Here is a 20,590-nt window from a genome sequence, read left to right as displayed (position 1 = left end):
AAATTGTTTATCTGTAAAAATTATTTTTGATGTTGTAAATAAAACAAAGATTATTGAAGTGTGTTTTACAAGGAAATAAATCTTGTCAGTTTTCCGCTTCAAAATTTCACGTTTAATGGAATGTGTTATTTGCCGTTTCTTTTATTATTTGAAATTTGCTAGCAATTTCTGAGTGAAAATAGTAATTATATATATATATATATTAAAGCATTTTCTTTGGTTTGTTTTGTATGAAAAATAGCTTTCAGAGTAAACTTTTGTTATTAAAATTAATATTACACAAACAAAAATAAATAAGAAAAGCATATAAAATATATTTTAATAGCACAATTTAATTTAATTATTTGGATCACTTTCACAGACTTTTACATTAACTGTTCCCTCGTGGTGGAATGACCTGCCATCTTCAAGACCCTCTAACTCTAGCACGCTCTATTCTAATTCTATTCTTAAAAACAAAAAACTTGCCCCTTTTAGACTTGCACTCTATTCATTTACTAACTGCTTATTTTCTTTTTTTTTTAAAGGCCTCTAACACTAGCTTGCTCTGTTCTTTTTCTATTCTGTCAGTTTTCTTTTTTATTTATTATATATAATAACGAAAAACCTTGCTACGTGTACTGCGTTAGGCTAACCGAGACTTGTCGTAGCACTTGCAGATCACTTTTCTTTTGTTGATTTTGATTGCTTTATTTGGATAAAACCGTCTGCTAAATGACTAAATGTAAATACTATTATATTTGTTGTTCACATTTTGAATTAGATGTTATTTTCTTGAAAGATGTTGCCTTGGCAACTAGCTAAAATAAAATGAACACCACATTTGCATTTGACAGATGAAGGAGCGGATGACCAATTGATTTGAATATACAAGAGCAGAACACACTGTGGACGAGCCACATGCAATCAGCCCTGTTACATATGATCTTAAATTGCCATTACCGAAATCACAACCATGCCAATTTCTATTCAAGCCACAAGACTTTAGTAATTCTGGTTCTACACGGCTCAACAATGGTAACACGCATTCACAACATGTGATACTACAGTAAAATGTAAATCTATGTTCAGTTATGAATTCCCCATAAACCCATTTTACTTAATTTTACACGTAGTCGCAAAGCATGCTGGGTAAGCATACTGTATGTAGGCTACTTCACCATGCAAAGTCCATACTTAAACCTTTGTTTACACTCATTTGCTTGTATCTTTTATCTTATAATAAGTGTTAATTTTATATGAGGTTGCTTATGAAAATCATCTTAAAATTTACAATATATATATATAAATAAATAGTCATGTTATGGACAAGGTTAATCTGTTCATCTGACCCCGGAGCTTTAGCCGATGAGAGTCTGGCTCCACTGCGCTAACGTTACCGATCGCCGTCTCGACCAATCAGAACACTGTCGTCATGCGATTGATCGCTCCTCGGCCAATCAGAGCACAGTGACGCCGGCGCTGGGCGTGTTCGGCTGAGCCGAAAATGGTGACAGCTCTCGCGTGCGGATGATGGCGGTAAATAACAGCCGAAAGCGAGTGTGAAAAAAACCCGCGCAAATATTAACCGTCATTTAACTCGCCAAACGCATTTCACCGGCTGTTTCGCGGAGGACTTGCGCCGATCGAGGGGCCGTTATTTGAGAGCCGATCGGTGGCTTTGCGGTGTGAGTTTATTCCGTGGCTGCGGCTCATGCTGGGTTTTGTTCAGCGGGTTTAAAGTACCGGATCTCTCGCGCCGGTATAAACACGCACACAAACACACCGAACGAGCGCCGGTACCGGAACCTCCCGGATCCGCAGCTGCCGCGGATTCCGCGTGTCTCCCGGCGGAGCGTCTTTTGTTCTGTGAGTAGCGCTAGCGGGTTAGCACACACACACATTCAAACAGAGACACACACACACTCATAAGTGTACACACACTGCGTTGCGAGACAAAAACTCAAATACTAATGAAAAATATACATTCACATTCAGTCATACATTTAGAGAACTCTATATAGTCACAAACAAACAACTCTCACATATGCATACACACGCTTAATCATATAAAGCACCACACTGTTTAAAATCAGAATGGAACCATTTAATTGTGTGTTCAAGTTTTGCAAATAACGCATTTTTTCGTCCACAGTTTTCATTCTGCACGATGAAGTCTTTTAAACTGTACAGCGACAGGACATGTCCGCTCTGATGCTGAAACTCGCCGTTTCTCAAAGTGAGTAAAATTGCTTTAAAAAAAAGTGACGCGTTGCATTAGGCGCTTTCGCACCGGAGGAACCTTTAAATAGTTCCTAGAACTATTGGCGGACGTTCCCACTTTTTGGCGTGTTCGCGCTGCAGGAACTAGGCACGTATTTAGTTATAGAAACTCCGTTTGGAGGAACTAAATTAGCTCCTACTTCAGAGCGGGGTCTTAAACAGTTCTATAGGAACTACCAGTGACGTAAGTGTACGCCGATTGGCCAAACGCTTACGAAACACTGGCTACCCGGCATTTTTAAAAAAAGCCATGTAATAATATTTGTTCCACGAACATGAAAAACAGCTGTAACGGGATTTACATGTTGTCTGCAGTGTTGTGCTCTTTTCTCAGCCTCAATGATACGTATCATTGCAAGTTAGTCAGATTTTCATGCTCTTTCAATCGCGTAAATTGTGCGTTTGCATTCCATCTCCGTTATCACGAAACCCACGACACACACAACAAAAACTGCTCCATTCACCGGTTGTTGATCGGGCTGGGATGATAAATCGATGCATCGCCATTCGTGGATCGATTCTGAGATTATTGGAATGCATCTCGATTCTCTCTGGAATCGATTCTGATCTTAGTTTTTAACAGTAGATGGCGCTCTAGGCTAGTATTTAACCCCACACTCAAATGCTCACAAAGAAGAGCCCTTGTGGTTAAATCTACTTGGCTTTTATGACGTGAGATTAATGTAAACACAGCCCACCTTGTAACTCCCTACAACCTTTTCAAACTGTGTGAATGATTATTTTATGTTCAAGTGGTGTGTGTGTCGGGAACTGGGAGCAAGCAGAGTACAGCGGTTTCTAAAGCATGCAGCACCATCTGCTGTTAAAAACTAAGCTCAGAATCTATTCAAGAGAGAATCGCTTTGCATTCCGATAATCTCAGAATCGATGCCGAACAATTACTTGATTCGCGATGCATCGATTTATTGTCCCAGCCCTAGTTGTTGATGTTTGTAAACGCCGCGAATAAAGTCGTCGCTGTTGGCTGCTTCAGAGTTCCTGAATGCAACCAGGAAAATAACGAAGTTCCTAGAACTATGCGGTGCGAAAGCTGTCAGTCGTCTTTGTCAGCAGCAAAAGCATTACGTACTTAAAATGGTAACTTATTAACATTGTTATCTTGTCCTTAGGATGAGTGCGGTCATGGCGTGTGGTTCCTGACTCGGAGTGCTCCTGCGTGTTGGGAGACATGGATCGCTGTAAGCATGTGGTACGGTTCCGTTTGGGCCAGGGCCACTCCATCCTCAACCCGCAGATGTGGCGTTGCGTTGATTGCGGCACCACGGAGTCCGTATGGGCTTGTCTGAAGTGCGCTCACGTGGCGTGCGGCCGCTACATGGAAGAACACTCCCGGAGTCACTACCAGCAGACGCAGCACTCGTTAGCCATGGACGTACGCGAACTGGACGTCTTCTGTTTCGCGTGCGGCGATTACGTGTTGAACGATAATGTTGAGGGCGACTTGAAGCTCCTTCGTGGGGCGCTATCTACCGTCCGCAGCCCTGGTCAGCGCTGCCTGCGTTCGTCGGCGTCCGATGGCGGACTTCGAGTGTGCGAGGTTGCGCGGGACGGCGCTATGCAGACGGCATTGTGGCACAGACGGAAAACTCTCCTCCAAGTTGCCTTGCACCGCTGGAGGAGCCGACAGCAGGAGCAACACTGGAAGCGCGAGGAGAAACAGGAGCAAGAGCGAGAGGAGAAGCGACGGCAACGCATGGAAGTCAAGAAGCGGCTGATGGGCGAACTAGCCAATGTGCCACCGAGGAAAAGCGCGCGGCTTCTCACCCAGGCTCCTCGTCCGACACTCGCACTTATTCCTCGCAAGTTCCGTGATCCTCCGGAACGACTCCCTTTGGCTCCCAAACAGTCCCTGCTGTCACTGTCCAACAAGCCCCTGTCGCGCAAACCGCTTCGTAAGGCGGGTCGGTTGCACCGATATCACGCCTCGCAGTCGTCGCGTCGCAGGAAGCCTGCGCCCGGAGTCACGGGATTGCGCAACCTCGGGAACACGTGTTACATGAACTCCATTCTCCAGGTGCTGAGTCACTTGCAGAAGTTCAGGGAGTGTTTCCTCACGCTGGACATCTGCGAGACCGAGGAGCTGCTCGCCAAGACCAACCAATCGCAGGGAGCCCTAACTGCGCTGAGCCGCATGGGGAGGGCGAGCGGAGGCACCTTTAGCAAACAGAACGTCCCGCCCAGCCTGAGCTCGGCGGAACTGGTGCAACCGAAAGAGCCGCGGTCCTCGGCTCGGCAGCAGATGTCATTGTGTCACGAGCTGCACACGCTCTTCAGGGTCATGTGGTCGGGTCGGTGGTCGCTGGTGTCTCCGTTTGCCATGCTGCACTCCGTGTGGAACCTGATCCCGGCGTTCCGCGGATACGACCAGCAGGACGCGCAAGAGTTCTTGTGTGAGCTTCTGGACAAAGTCCAGCAGGAACTGGAGTCGGAGGGACCCAGGAAACACTTCCTGATTCCGATCACGCAGCGGAAACTGTCCAAACAAGTCCTCAAAGTGCTCAACACTATCTTCCACGGACAGCTGCTCAGCCAGGTGACGTGCAACTTACCTGTTGTGACCCGTGGTTCCCAACCTTGTTCCTGGAGATCCCCCAACACTACTGAATTAAAGGGAAAGTTCAAGCAAAAATGAAAATTACCCTATAATTTCCTAGGTGTATATGATTTTCTTCTTTCAGACGAATCCAATCGGAGTTGTATTTAAAAACGTCCTGGCTCTTCCAAGCTTTATAATGGCAGTTATTTTTCAATAGTCCAAAAGAAATCCAATAAAACGCATCCTTCCATAGTACAAAGTGACGCACACGGCAGCTTTCTATTGTGAATGCGCGTACGTCAGTTAGTGGAAGCTAGAGATTACAGTTTATACAATTTTAAATATGGATATTTTTCTTACAAAAACGCATCAATTCGCTACAGGAGGCCTTTATTCACCCCCAGAGCCGTGTGAGGCACTTTGTATGATGGATGGATGCACTTTTTTGGGCTTCAAAATCTCGACCCCCATTCACTGCCATTATAAAGCTTGGAAGAGCCAGGACGTTTTTAAATATAACTGATTGGATTCGTCTGAAATAGGGATGCCATGGCACCAAAAATCTAGTAGTCGGTACCGATACCACTAAAAGTACTCGATACCACAGAAAAAATAACAATAATACTTCAACATTAACTCCTTTACAGTGTTTAACATTACAAAAACGCAACATTAGTGCGTTTCAAAATAATACACACACACACCTTCACACCCAACTCCAGTCATCACCTTTTTAGTAGAGACTCTATTTTGGGTGTGAAAGGAGACGTGCAAAATGTGCAGTGTTGAAGGGCTCCAGGAATGCGTTTGGGAACCACAGGTTCATTTTGAAATGATTGAATAAATGCATTAAGGACTAAATCACTGAGTGTTTCTAAAATGAACCTGCAGGTAACGTGTCTGTCCTGCAAGCGCAAGTCGAACACGGTGGAGCCGTTCTGGGATTTGTCTCTGGAGTTCCCAGAGCGATACCACCGCATGGAGAAGCCCAGCGCAGCGGCGTGTCAACAGAGCTGCTCGCTGTCAGAGATGCTCGCCAAGTTCACTGAGACGGAGGCTTTGGAGGGCTGCATTTACGCCTGCAACTTCTGCAACAGTAAGTTGCGCCTTTCTTACAGACGTCACAAAGTTGTTGATGCATTTATCTAAATTTCCTGCATTTTCAGGAAAGCGCCGTAAATCGTCCCATAAGCCCCTGTCCCTTTCGGAGGCCTGTAAGCAGTTACTCATCTGCCGTTTACCTCAGGTGCTGCGGCTACACCTCAAACGCTTCCGGTCAGTCAGAACACCTCCCATGTTTTATCTTGACGTGCTCCTTAGTTGGAACTAGGGTTGGGTATCATTTGAATTTTATAGATTCCGATTCTGCTTATCGATTCCTACTTTCGATTCCAACAAGATAAAAAAATCCAGTATATAAAAAAAAAATGAAGTTGAACATTTAGATGTCAAACATTTATTCTGTGTCTTTTTACAAAGCATTCTGTTGCAAAAATCAGCAGCCTACAGAACACTCAGGCCTAAAAGAAGAACTTTTGTCTATGCTTTTAACAAATCACCATGGCAAACACAACTAGACTAATATTTGAAATATATATTAAAGTGTTAAAGACAAGTAAACAGTCAGTATTAAAATAGGAACAAACAAATCAATTAGCAATAGCATAAATACAACTGAACCAAATTTCAGGTACAGAAACTGTAATTAAAGGTTTAAAAACACTGCATAGTTTCTTTTGTTCTTTGATTAACATTAATGACAGGCAGCGTGTTTATTAGGCTGCTGTCTCTTTAACACCGAACGCACGTGGATCTAAAGATACTGTACACGTGCTATTTCTTTCTTATGTTTACATTCACTTAAGACAAAAACGGCTGTAGTTTTCTGCATACTGGTCGATAAATATGAAAGAAGCCAGTTCCGGCCCGGGACAACCTTTTCTGCAGTGAAATGCACGGAATGGTTCGAGAACGGACGTAGGCTGGGAACACGCAAGTTCTTTCGGTTTAAAATGCTTTTAACAAATCACCATGGCAAACACAACTAGACTAATATTTGAAATATATATTAAAGTGTTAAAGACAAGTAAACAGTCAGTATTAAAATAGGAACAAACAAATCAATTAGCAATAGCATAAATACAACTGAACCAAATTTCAGGTACAGAAACTGTAATTAAAGGTTTAAAAACACTGCATAGTTTCTTTTGTTCTTTGATTAACATTAATGACAGGCAGCGTGTTTATTAGGCTGCTGTCTCTTTAACACCGAACGCACGCGGCTCTAAAGATACTGTACACGTGCTATTTCTTTCTTATGTTTACATTCACTTAAGACAAAAACGGCTGTAGTTTTCTGCATACTGGTCGATAAATATGAAAGAAGCCAGTTCCGGCCCGAGACAACCTTTTCTGCAGTGAAATGCACGTAGGCTGGGAACACGCAAGTTCTTTCGGTTTAAAATCACATTAAAATGCGAACGCAGGAATCGTTAAGCAGAATCGAAATGCACGCGTCTTATCGAATACCCGATTCTTGGAAATGTGGAACCGGTTCTAAAATGGAAACAGTTTTCGATACCCAACCCTAGTTGGAACCAGGGTCGTCCAAACTTGCAGACCTGCAGAGTTCAGCTCCAAAAACACACCTGAACCGGCTAACCAAGTTCTTCAGACTAGAAACTAGTCGGAGCTAAACTTTGCAGGACATTGGTCCTCTAGGATTGGACACCCTTGGTTTGAACCTCATGCTAACGATTCCGTCCACACTTGTCCAGGTGGTCCGGTCGGAATCACAGGGAGAAGATCGGCGTCCATGTGGCTTTTGATCAGGTTCTGAATATACAACCATACTGCTGCTCGGACGCTGCTCCGACGCCGCAGAGAGAAGCCTACACCTATGACCTATCTGCTGTAGTGATGCATCATGGGAAAGGCTTTGGCTCAGGGCACTACACGGCCTACTGTTATAACACTGAAGGAGGTGAGTCACGGCTCCCGACTAGCGAACTGCACCACAATCTGCTTCATGCAGACCGCTCACAATTGGTGCGAGCGCAACCCTCGGTTTAAGCAAGCAGCCTGCATTCTTCAAATCTCTTGCGATGCATTTGCAACAGACAAATGCAAGCTTTGCTTTGTGCATGTTTTGGCAGTAGAAGCAACACTTTCCATCGTTTACTCCAAAGTAATCAAGCTGCAGTCTTAGCCACTACTCAATGTCAGTAGCCGGGTTTCCATCCAAAGTTACGAATTTAACTTGTGCGCAAAAATTGGAATATCGCATTAAGCATTTGCGAATAAGAACCGTTTCCATCCACTGAGTCAAAGAGAACAAAATCGTCACTTCCTGACAAACTGGCACTAAATATCACTAAGAAAAGTAGGAGAAGCCACTCAATATAATATTTTTTACATATAACAAATGACTTACGCCTCAGAGCGAGCAGACGAAACACAATAAATGCGGTCATTGCTTTCGGAGGCGGATGCCTGCTGTTTGGAAACGCAGTCATGTAAGACAATTCTGGGAGGCAATTACATAGAAATACGTTGACGACAGACTTTGCTCGAGCATTTCAGAATGACCATAACAACATTTCAGATGCTGTGGAACGAGATCGGTCCGCTGGTTAGTCAAATTATCCCGTCCCATGGCGCAGTCACATGACTTTTTTGATGTGCATTGCCCATTATTCGCATTAACCCTTTTTCGCACAAGTAAAAAAAAAAACACCAGAAGCGAGTGTAAAAACTTCTTTGCAAATTAGGGGATTTTTATTCGAAATTTGGCGTTTCTATCACTCGTTTCTGATGCGATACTTCAAAATGTGCATAAAAACAGAGTGATAGAAACATAGCTAGTGTTGGGGGATGATGCATTACAATTAACGCAAGTTACGTAATTAGTAGAGCTGTCTACTAATCTAATTAATTACATGTGTCGATTAATACTCTAAATAAGAAACTAAAACTGCCAGTAGGTGGCGGTAAATGTCTGAGTCTTTCATGCAATCAATTCTTTTAAACGGCTAATTCATTCAGGAATTCAGTAAACTGCTCTCTCTATGAATGGGGCTTTGAATCATTGATTCACTCGATTTGTTCAAAACGCAGGTTCATTCAGAAACTAAACCGCTGTGTTGCTCGGAGACATGCAACAATTGTGCAGTGGCTTCATAGGTAATGTTTTTGTTGGCAAAACTGAGCAAAAACAGACAATATTGTGTTTAAAATATAACACAATATTAACTTCTTATTTACTGAACAGTTGTATAAAATCTGGTAAACGATGACATTTTTTTTATTTAATTAACTACATGATGTGGCGATTAATTAATCAAATTGATCGCAAATTAATCGCCTATCAACTTTGGCTGAGAAATGACTCCCAAAAGATACTTTAAAGTCATTGTTGTGTAAAGCATCAAACAGACAGTACAAAAAGTAGCTTCAGAAAGAAATATTTTGTTTGATAAAATTTATTACATATACTCTTTTGGACCATGAGGGTGAGTAAATGATGACACAATTGTCATTTTTGGGTGGGTGAACTATACTTTTAATAATTTATTTGATTAATTTTATTATTATTACTATGGTAATATGAAATAATTTCTTTAATGAAATGATACTCTAAGTAATAAACTAAAGCTGCCAGTAGGTGGTGGTAAATGTCTTAATGATTAATGATCTCTATGAAGAGTCTAAAATAACACAATATTGACTTCTTACTTACTGAACTGTTGTATAAGATCAGTATCACATTTGCACTCGTGTGATATTGCACTTTGCCTATTGCTTGTGTGATATTACTCAACTATATGATGTAAATATGAGACAAACTCAAACAGTGGCATTTTTGCCCCATATCTTGAATTTTAGGGACATTCTAACTATGTTCTCTAGGCTCCATCACGCAGCGAGTTGTTGCCCTGCCTCATATTTGTCAACAGTCAACTGGTCTGGGGGTTATTTTTTCATAGCTAGTTAACGCGTTAAACTGACAGCCCTAGTAATTCGATTACTTTAACTAGTAAAGTAAGTACTTTGCTTAATCGTAACGTTTAATTGCAACATATAATCATTGCAGTTTGATTTACGTGTAATTTGTAACTAACTGCATGATTCTTACTGTACATTTCTGCCATAGTAATCTACTCCTAAATATAATGTAGAAACTTAAAATTTTCTGTGAATCTGCTTTGCAACGATTAGTATCGTGAAAAGCGCTATGCAAATGCACTTGAACTGAATAAAGGAATGCATTACTGTAGGTCGATTTTAGACTGTTTTATTGGTGCATGGTGCAAGTTGTTGTGCATGGTTCGCCACAGTAACTGTGTTTGCGTTGCAGGTTTCTGGGTTCACTGTAACGACTCTGAGATGGCGGGCTTTAAGATGGTTTAGATCCTACCTGTCTGATCGCTACCATTTTGTTCATTTAAATGGGGAGTCATCTCAATTATCACCAGTATAATATGGCGTGCCACAAGGATCTGTCCTAGGTCCTCTGCTATTTTCGATATACATGTTGCCCCTTGGTAATATTGTTAGAAAATACGGGATTAGTTTCCACTGTTATGCTGATGATACTCAACTATATTAGCTATAGAGAGCAGACGACTCTGCATGCTTTTGAACCGCTCTCGCGGGACTTTGTCACACACCGATCGGTCTGTGCATTCTGTGAATCTGCTTTGCAACGATTAGTATCGTGAAAAGCGCTATGCAAATGCACTTGAACTGAATAAAGGAATGCATTACTGTAGGTCGATTTTAGACTGTTTTATTGGTGCATGGTGCAAGTTGTTGTGCATGGTTCGCCACAGTAACTGTGTTTGCGTTGCAGGTTTCTGGGTTCACTGTAACGACTCTGAGATGAACGTGTGCAGTGTGGAGGAGGTGTGCAGCACTCAGGCCTACATCCTGTTCTACACGCAGCGCTCCTCTTAGACCTCCGTCTCTCACTGTGGTCTGTTCCTGACATCAGCAGTGAGACTCAGAGGTTGAGCGGTCTCTGCTGGCACAGTCACACTTTACCCAGGACCAAACTACACTCACCTGCAGGGTCCAGAACCGCAGGGACACGCACACAGATCAGCCCCTCCGCTGTCGGCGACAGAGACGGATGGACGCTCATCCTGGAGAGAAATGCCACAGCAATATGATCATCACACACTCTGAATCAGGAATTCTTCACCTTTGATACTGCGACTGTTTTCTACTCTCTTTCTAATCGGGACGAAATTCAGGAAAACAGAGAAAGCCTCTTCATTTACATCAGTGGTAAATGACCGAACAATCTTATGACGCTGAATGTCTAGTTGTGTGTGTGTGTGTGAGTGTGTGTGTGTGGAAGGGCGTGACTGCTGACCTCTGACCTTTGTCCTGTATTGTGAGAGCACCTGTTATCGACTTTATAGATCTTGTGGGATCTTCCTGATGATAGTGAATAAAAAAATTAAAAAATCATGAAGCCCTGAGTTACTGTCTGCTTTATATTTGATGCACATCACAGGTATATAGACAAACAGTTTTTTTAAACCATTTTGTGTAATTATAATACATGCTGATTTATGTAGTAATTAAAGCTCATAGTCAACACTATACATAGAATATTTGTATTTTTGTTCAATATTTTATCTTTTTTATTATTTTGAGAGAATTTTATGGTACTAATTAATTTATGCAATAATTATGATAAATTTTTCCCACTGAAAATGGTAAAAAAAAAAATCTAATTTTTCAATTAATGCAGTATTTCAGATTAAAATAGAGACTAGGCCCATAAAATCCCATTTTTGAAGGCAGATTAGCACCTGGTGAGAGCAAGGAAAGAAAAACATGTAATGTCATGGTGTAACCACTAGATGCCTGTATAGGACTCTATAGAGAGGCTTGTGAATTCCCTAGTTGTTTGTAGACAAAATTGTTTACTTTTATTAGGTTGTGGATTTAAATGTATATTAAGGCATTCTCAAACACTACTTTTTGTCAAGGTTTTTAAAAAAAAAAATTTTTTAAATGTTGAGCTAAAACTTTTTATGCATCATTGCGGATTTGTAGATTGTACACACAAGCATTTTCTGATTTTTTTCACATTTCCCATGCTTTTTCTTATGGCGGCAATTTTTTACCGCGAAGACCATGAGTGTGAGGTTTTTTTTTTTACGACCATTTAGCATGTCCAAATCATGCCCTCAATTCCGATGAAGCTACGATTTTTAAAATGTCAAAAATAAATTTTTAAAAATTTTTTTTACTAAAGTGACCGAAGTCCGCAGGGGGTTATATCAGAGTGTTGAAATGATTTAGATGTTGAATTAACGTGCATTTAAATTAAATTAATTAGTGCTTTCAAATGATTAATCGCGATTAATTGCATCCAAAATAAAAGTTTTTGTTTACATATTATATGTGTGTGTACTGTGTATATTTATTATGTATATATAAAGACACACATATACAGCATATATTTTTTAAATATTTACATGTATATATATTCATATAAATTATATCATATATAAATATATTTAATATATAAACATATTTTTTTTATATACATGCATGTGTGTGTGTTTATATATACATAATAAATATACACAGCACACATATTAATGTAAACAAAAGCTTTTATTTTAAATGCGATCGCGATTAATCGTTTGACAGCACTAAAATTAATTATTTCACAAACACTTTCAGTTCTGCTGTGACTTGCGGTCTCTGACAGAAAAATCTGTCAGTATTAATATTACATTAACACCCTCAGTCTCACCATTTGTCATGGCTAGCTTCTCTTCAGAAGTGCTCATTGTGGTTGTCTGGGGACATTTGTTCAAATTAGTCTTTGTTAAATCTCTCTTGGTTAAATAACTTTTAAACCAGCCAGTCAAACCGAAATTTACCGTTACGAAATCTCGCGCCATTTTTGCATTTAAATTCCCTCAGGCGGTCAGCAAACGGTCCGTGGACGCGACTTTTTAGGACAATTTATCCATGATATCCGTTAAGGTAAGTCTAAAATAAGACTAAATATCAAATGATCGGTGTATAAACAATATTAAAGTGCTTATCTCTACGCATAGCATCTGAGATTACCCATTCTGTCCTCTTTTCCAAGCAGTTTGTCAGATCAATCTTATTTGCATAATGTTAATTAAAGAAAGCTGCTTCCCATCATCAGGAAGATAATAAAGTTTGTAAAAACTCCATCTGAGCGCCAGGTGGCGCCCTTGAGCAGTTTTTAACATGTCGATCCTGCAGGGAACCGAGCAGATTTATTCATTTTCCGATAAACAACAAGAAGAGTTTGACAAACTCTCAATCATTAACCTGTTTAAGAGAAAAGAGGCTATTTCATAAACGTAGCATGCTGTATTGAAGCATAGCAAGTTGAAGATCATCATATCTGTCTCATTTTGAGCCGGAAGCAGGTTTATGTTGACTGTGTAATCCATCCTGGGATTAATGAATTTGATCTGGATTAAAATCAGCATCTGGATTACAGCAACAGATTGTCGCACCGATGCAAAAAATATGTTCACCAAAATTATAACAAAACAGAAAACAAATCATAGCCTATATTTGCAAATGTATTTATTAAGAATACAGTGCTGTTGTGATTTAGCAAACGGGTAGAAACATGAGTAATATGATCATGCTAACAGTGAGTGTTACACTATTACTGTGTTTACAAAAAATGTTCTGATGACAGATGTAGTATTGATTCTTGACTACTGACATTACGTTTCTGCCTTCTCGCCCCTATGTCAAATATCACCTAACAATACACAAAGTAAACTGACAAAAGTTTCATTCTCCTCCGTGATGAGATATTTCATATATAGCAGACACTGAGTTCCACAGAGACAAAACAAACTAAACGCAGCACATTTGAGACAGTTTTGGTGTTTTTGGTGAAAGAGTTCCTTCAGTCATGATCTGAAATGTGACCGTGTGTTGGTACTAAAGCCATGCATCAGCAGAAGACCATCCTCTAGACTTATTTCTTGTGTCCGCTTTAAGAACCAGTTTTAACATTCATTAGTTAAAGCAAAAAGGAGCTCAGTGGTCTAAAAAAAGGAAATAAACTAGGGCTGCACGATAAATCGAAATGAAATCACAATCTCGTTGATGAGTTTTCCCAGCAGAGCTCGGGCATTAGCGTTCTCCACGCCCTCCAGCTGCACCACCTGCTGCTGTTGCTGCTGCAGCTCCAGTTTGGTAATGCGGGTGAGGCAGGACTCTACTGCTTCCTGCGGGCAAACACACACACACACTTGGGTTGTAACACTCAGGACTTTCTCTGGAGTGCCCAAAGTCATCGGAATAGACCTTTATCACACCTCCTATATCCGGTAAGTGAAGCAGTGTATCGCCACTTCCGATCCCATTGCAACGCAAATTAAGCGTATAACAGGGCTCCAGACTGCGACCATTTTTTCTGCCTGTGCGACTAGATTTTGTGTGCGGTTGCACTGGCGCGACCACCGCGTTGTTCAACTCGTAAGCGCTGCCATTTCTGTTACATATGAGAAACATCAAACGGCAAACGAAACTGAAAGCGTAACGAAACCGCGCTACTCGTTTGAGCTGCGCAGCGCTTCGAGTGTAGAGCCTGGTTTATACTCGCCGCGTCAGCACGGCAAAAATGACGCGAATACCTCACGTTACGCTATGTAGGCTCTCTTTTATTTTTTTATTTATTTTTTTATTCCTCAGTGTTTGTTAAACGTTCTGTAATTTATTAGTCGGTGTACAATACAGCATGTGCACATTTGCGCACTCTTCGTTATTGGTGGTCACCTGGATGTCTCGCGCTCTCTCGTACGACTGGTACGCCACTTTCTCCTCCATGCTGGCCAGCTCCTGCTTCAAGTTGATAATCTCATTTTGATGCAGCTCTGTTAAATCATTCAACTGCTCCTCTAGACGTTCACACCTAACACATGCACGTAAAAAATGAGATATGTATCTCAGCCAAATATTGTCCTATCCTAACAAACCATACATCAATGGAAAGCGTCTGTATTCAGCTTTCAGATGATGTATAAATCTCAATTTCGAAAACTCGACCGTTATGACTGGTTTTGTGGTCCAGGGTCACGATATCCCTGAAGATCCGGCTCCGGAGAGCGTTGGATTTGCCATAGGTGCTGCAGTCTTACCTGTATCGCTCCTCCTGCAAGCACTGGGTCATGTAGCTGTAGTCGCTTTGCAGCTGCGCTTTCATGTCCTCGATGGCGTCCTCCATATGCACCTGACCGACTTTGATCTCCTGCAGGCCTTCCAGCAGGGCATCCCAAGAGGAAGACGAGGAGTGGTGGTGATGATGGTGGTGGTGATGTCCGTCCAGTCGCGGGCTGCCCATTGCTGCTCCTGCCCCGCCGGAGTTGCTTCCACCCGCCGAGCCGGAAGTTGCGCTGGAGCACTCGTCGTCGCTGCCGTATTTGGGGCTGGAGACCAGCGTGGCGCTGCCACTCAGAGCTCTGGGCGTCTCCTCCGTGTGCCCATCCTCCAGGGTGTCCTTCAGGTGGGCGATGTTGTCAGCGCTGCCAAACTTGTTGCGGATGAGACTGGCGAACTCTCGGGGTTTCGAGACGACGGCGGTGTGCGTGAGTGCAGAGACTCCACCCTTGACTTCTTTCACCACGCCCCCTCCAAAACCACTGATTCCCGCTCGCATATTGGCACGTACGTCCTTCAGCCCCTGCTGCATGTCCCTCAAGACGTCTTTGGGCTGTCGCGCAGGACCATTCTGCAGAACAGGGAATAGACGTCATTAACAGGGGTGTCAAACTCAATTCCTGGAGGGCCGGAGCCCTGCAGAGTTTAGATTCAACCCTAATTAAACACACCTGATCTAACTAATCAAGTCCTTCAGGCCTATTTGAAAACTACATGGTATGTGTGTTGGAGCAGGGTTGGAACAAAACTCTGCAGGGCTCCAGCCCTCCAGGAATTGAGTTTGACACCCCTGCTCTAGAAGGATAGGCAGCATCAGTCCTGGAGTGCCGATGTCCTGCAGAGTTTAGCTCCAACCCTGAAAAAAACTCATCTGCCTGTTATACCATGTCCTAACTACACGCGATGCGACAAGATTCCAGCGACAAGCAGTTTGGGTGTCCACACCAGACGCGATAGACTCAATCAAATATCACAGCCAATCAGAAGCATGTGTGGGCGGAGCCTCTCTGGAAGCGCACTGCACTCGAAACGAAATTGATACGTTTATAATCTAATTCATAAATAATAAACCTTTTTAACATTATTAAATGTGCATACTGAGTGACTGATGCCATCTTTGTATGGAATACGCTTGTTTGTTTGCATTGTCTTAACATACATCTTTGCTTTAATTTATTAACTATCTGTTGTTGCTTTTTAGTATGGCTATAAGGTCACGCAATATGATATTCAAACTCACATTAGACACGTTTAACTTTGAATAAAGCACATAATCACCTGAGATTACTACTGTCATATAGTTTGTATGTTGTTGTTCCAGCCGCGACATCGCAGAAATAGAAACTGTTTATAACATAGAAATTTCGCATGTCGCCGTCGCGGCTAGTTAGGACAAAAACTCAGATTAACATGGAAAAGATATCTTTTATCGCGTGTTGCGGCGTCGCGTGTAGTTAAGACACGGTGTTATGGGTGGGAATCACCAGAGGCCCCACGATACGATATTATCATGATACAATATTATTGCGATTTTAAATATATTGCGATAACCTGCAAAAATATATTGCAATTTATTACCTTTTTTCCAACTTTAAATTATGTCCCCAAAAGGAAACTTTGGCAACATCTGTTTTAACTAAAAATAAACATTTCTCAGTTCGTTCATCTCACTTAAATTTTATTGCTGCAGTGCAAAATTGGATTGTCATAAATGTTGTATGCACCTGGCAAACTCAACTATTTGTATTACAGTCTAGTCTAGTCCACCTTAATTAAATGTAAACAGGTATGCACTGCTGTGCTACTACAGGTATTTTGAACAGTGCAACTTGAACTTGTACTAAAAAGTTGTGCAGACCCTTCAGCAATTGGGGCATTTGAAAGTAAATTACTGGTAACACTTTATTTTGATAGTCCACTTCAGACATTCTACTAACAGTAAGTAACTTTGCAACTACATGTCAACTAGCAGTCATTAGAGTATTAGTAGACTGTCTGCTTAATATCTTCTAACACTTTATTTTGATGCGTCCACAACATACAACATGCTGACTATGAGAAACTTTGTAAGTACGTCAACTTATTCTACTAACCCTAAACCTGTCCTAACAGTCTACTCTGAGAGTTAGTAGACATGTAGTTGCAAATGAATGAGAATTAGTTGACATGTAGTTGACATGTAGTTACAAAGTTACCTGTAGTTAGTAGAGTGTCTAAAGTGGACTATCGAAATAAAGTGTAACCAAATTACTGTTAAATTTAAAATGAATAAATAACACAGACTTTAAACGCGGTTTTCCTGATAACTTTTCGCGATGCCGCCATCTTTATTTTACTAACTTACTGCATGCTGAAGGTGACCCAGCTGACCTCACCAGAAAAAAAACTCAACACCACCATCTAGTGGACTGTAAAGAAATTGATTTTATTATTCTACCAAATAGTATAATAAAAGATCGATACATGGCGTCCGTGTATCGATACAGTATTGCTGTGGAAAATATTGCGATACTATGCTGTATCGATTTTTTTAAATCGTCTTTCATGCCAAGAACTCTGCTCATATTTTCTGCATAATGATGCATTTAAAAGTTAACGACCAAACGGATGTTTATAAAAGGTCACATTGCTTTTGCAGATGAAATATAACACAGATACCAGGTTAAATTACCAGGTTAAATGTTGATTATTAGTAACTCAAACCCCTTTATCTAAACCTCTCTACCTAACTGTCGATCGCGCACATTTGTAGTTTTATTCGTTTTTGTAGTTCTGGACCGAATCCTTTGCCAAAGCGCAATGGATTGTGGGCAATATTAGCCATTAGAGTGTGCACGGATCCACACTTCAAAAATCGAGCTGAAATAGTAGACCCAGGGGCGCCTCTATGGTTTGTAGGCCCCCTGAACAGTATATTTACCCCCTCGGTAAAAGCCGCGTTCCGGAGGGGAGGCCCCCTTTAACACCGGGCCCTTGGAATTGTCCTAACCCCCCCCACCCCTTACGGCGCCCCCAAGTAGACTATCCAGAGACTTTTGGCATACTTTTTTCAACATACTATGCTTTGGGACACACTTATTCTATTCTCACATACTATTTAGGGTGGACAGTATGAACATTGGGACGCAGGGTTAGTGATCCTGAAGACCTCGATTAGCTTTTTCAGGTGTGCTTGATTAGGGTTGGAGCTAAACTCTGCAGGACAGTGGCAATCCAGGACCGACGTTGCCTATCCTCGCTCTAGAAAATGCAGTTGGACAAAACGCGCATGCATGTGAAATTACCTGCTCGATCTCTTTGAGTTTCTTGTGGTAGTGCTCGAGCTTCTTGTGCAAGTGTGCAATAATCTGCGCAGACTTCTGGTTCTTCTTCTCAAACACGTGTTTAATGCGCAACGCCTGCTGTTTGTCCGCATTGTGGGCCAGTTTGAGATACTCGGCCACATTATCGTCACGGGCCTCCTGTTCCACGCGGATCTGTTCGGTGATCTTCAGGATCTTCTGCTGCAGGTGTTCCAGCGCCGCTCGTGTTCTCTGGACCTCGCCGCCTGCCCCGTCTAACCCTGCCTCCACGCTGATGTTCCCGTCTGACCCGCCATGGCTCACGGAGGGCGGTAGACTGAGAGTAGACACTTCGCTTTTATCCAGCTGCATGCACACAATGAAAACATCAGTTGCGCTGTCATGCTGAGACATGCCACGTAAACATCTGATATGAAACCACACTATTTAACACCTCTGTCATTTTAGTGAGTGGTCACGTCTGTTTACAAGCTGAACAAAAGCTCCCACGCTCAGAGTGAGAGAGACGCGGCGTGACCCACTTTCGTTCTGAAAATATCTCTACGTGCACAACATCACACTAAACGTATAAACAATCTGAAACAGTAAGCGCATGTCCTCACTGCACGATAGACAGCACACTGTAGGATAGTACTATGCATCTGAAATGAATCATTCATAAATGCAACGTCGCAATTCACTCCCAAAACAAGCTGGATGAATGAATGACACGCACGATACAAAGCAAATCTCAACCTGCAATACCTCAACTGTAAACAAATAATCATGCATCATGCATGACAAAATGCACACATGCATGAAAAGATGCATGGTCTGCATGTGTGTTCAGAGTCGCACTGACACAGCAGGGTTTCACGAGAGGTTACTGCAGGCCATGCATCTTCACATGCATGCAACCTGCACACATGGTATGCGTGTTTCTCTGAGACCAGGTTTGTTGTGTTACATACACATGCATGCACACACACGCAGCAGGGCTCCTCTAAAGGTTAGCGCAGTCCATGCATCTTTTAACGCATGTGAATCTGAGTCATGTCACCTGCTGAGAGCATGCGCGTGTGTGTGCGATCTACAGGCCGCTGATGATGGACGCATTTAGAAAGTAGGTTGGAGCTGAGCGATGGGGGACAGCAAACACACACACACACACACACACGCATGCAGCGTAAATCAGGGATGTGTGTCAGATGACAGTGGGCGAGTTAAACACATGAGAAGAAAACTGCAGCTGACTTGTGTCATGCAGAACAGTGCGTGAGAGAGAGACAGATGGGTGATGATGGATAGATGGATGGATGGATGGATGGATGGTACAACACAGGAACAGAAGATTAATTTGCGATAAATTACCATAGTCTTCAGTCCAGGGTGTGCAGCTTGACTGCAGAGACGTGTAAGAGGGCCATATCCCTCCTGTCTCTCTCTCTCTCTGTCTGTCTGCGTTCACCCCTCCCCTTCTCCTCTAGCTGTCTATCTCTCGCTCCAGTCTGTCATGGTTCATGCTAGAGTCAATATCGGCTGCGGTTTCATGTCTCTCATCTTTGTCTCGCCTGTATCTCAGTATTCTCGTCTCTCCGGCCGTGTGTTTGTCTGAGTGTTTCGACGAGGCTGCGGAGCAGATGAGCAGAGGGGGAGGGGAGTTCAGCGGAGCATGCGTCACACACACACACACACACTGCAGCGCTTGCATACACACACACACACACACACACACACACACTCACAGCTTAAACTGTCTATGTGTGTGTGTGTGTGTTTCACAGTGATAAACACATTTTTAATGGATATGCATCCATGTGTGTGTGTGGGGAGGTGGGTGGGGTGGGTATGGGTCAGGACATGTCCCAAACAGACAGAGGGGCTGATGGGAAACGCTGACGTCAGTCTCATAGCAACAAGCTTCATAACAACTGGGTCACTACGTAGAAGGTGTGCTACACACATAAACTCGAGCTACACGCTACACGCGTGTGACGCGTAGCTGAGGTTACTCTTTTCTTATTTAAAGGAATATTTTGCTTTAAACAACACAAATGGCTTCTCTAGCATTACAATAAGGTTGATTCGTCCCTCGGTGCGCATCTGTTAACAAATGGGAAACAGAAATGCGCATACAATGCAAAAATAAAGGTTTAAAATATGCTAACGTCAACATGAAATTTCGAAATTTATTGAATTAATTTATTTACTGAATGTTGCTGGTCTGATTGTGAACAATTGTTTTTCTAAAGACAAAATTCAAATTCAGAACTGGCTCCGCCTCCTTTACGTAACCCAAGCA

The 20,590-nt window shown here is 42.2% G+C and overlaps 2 protein-coding genes across 2 annotated transcripts; one reads left to right on the top strand and one right to left on the bottom strand.

The window, feature by feature from the left end:
• The first annotated feature begins 1,500 nt into the window (after positions 1-1,500).
• Positions 1,501-11,152, top strand: LOC107722889 (ubiquitin carboxyl-terminal hydrolase 49-like). Its single transcript, XM_016531386.1, has 7 exons — positions 1,501-1,848; positions 2,135-2,218; positions 3,393-4,816; positions 5,711-5,915; positions 5,986-6,094; positions 7,597-7,802; positions 10,671-11,152. Exons 3-7 carry the CDS (start codon positions 3,452-3,454, stop codon positions 10,772-10,774), a joined length of 1,989 nt encoding a protein of 662 aa, XP_016386872.1. The 5' UTR covers positions 1,501-1,848; positions 2,135-2,218; positions 3,393-3,451; the 3' UTR covers positions 10,775-11,152.
• Positions 11,153-13,141: 1,989 nt separating this feature from the next.
• On the bottom strand, positions 13,142-20,014 carry LOC107723044 (transmembrane and coiled-coil domains protein 2-like). Its single transcript, XM_016531547.1, has 6 exons — positions 19,660-20,014; positions 18,292-18,654; positions 14,989-15,578; positions 14,627-14,762; positions 13,945-14,076; positions 13,142-13,153 (listed from the first exon to the last, which is right to left on the bottom strand). The coding sequence occupies exons 1-6, from the start codon at positions 19,660-19,662 to the stop codon at positions 13,142-13,144; spliced, it is 1,236 nt and encodes a 411-aa protein (XP_016387033.1). The 5' UTR covers positions 19,663-20,014.
• Positions 20,015-20,590: the final 576 nt, after the last annotated feature.

This window comes from Sinocyclocheilus rhinocerous, unplaced genomic scaffold (assembly GCF_001515625.1).
Source record: "Sinocyclocheilus rhinocerous isolate Xijiao unplaced genomic scaffold, SAMN03320098_v1.1 scaffold223, whole genome shotgun sequence".
Taxonomy (NCBI): domain Eukaryota; kingdom Metazoa; phylum Chordata; class Actinopteri; order Cypriniformes; family Cyprinidae; genus Sinocyclocheilus; species Sinocyclocheilus rhinocerous.
The sequence above is the reverse complement of the archived record's forward strand: the minus strand, read 5'-3'. Positions and strand labels throughout refer to the sequence as shown.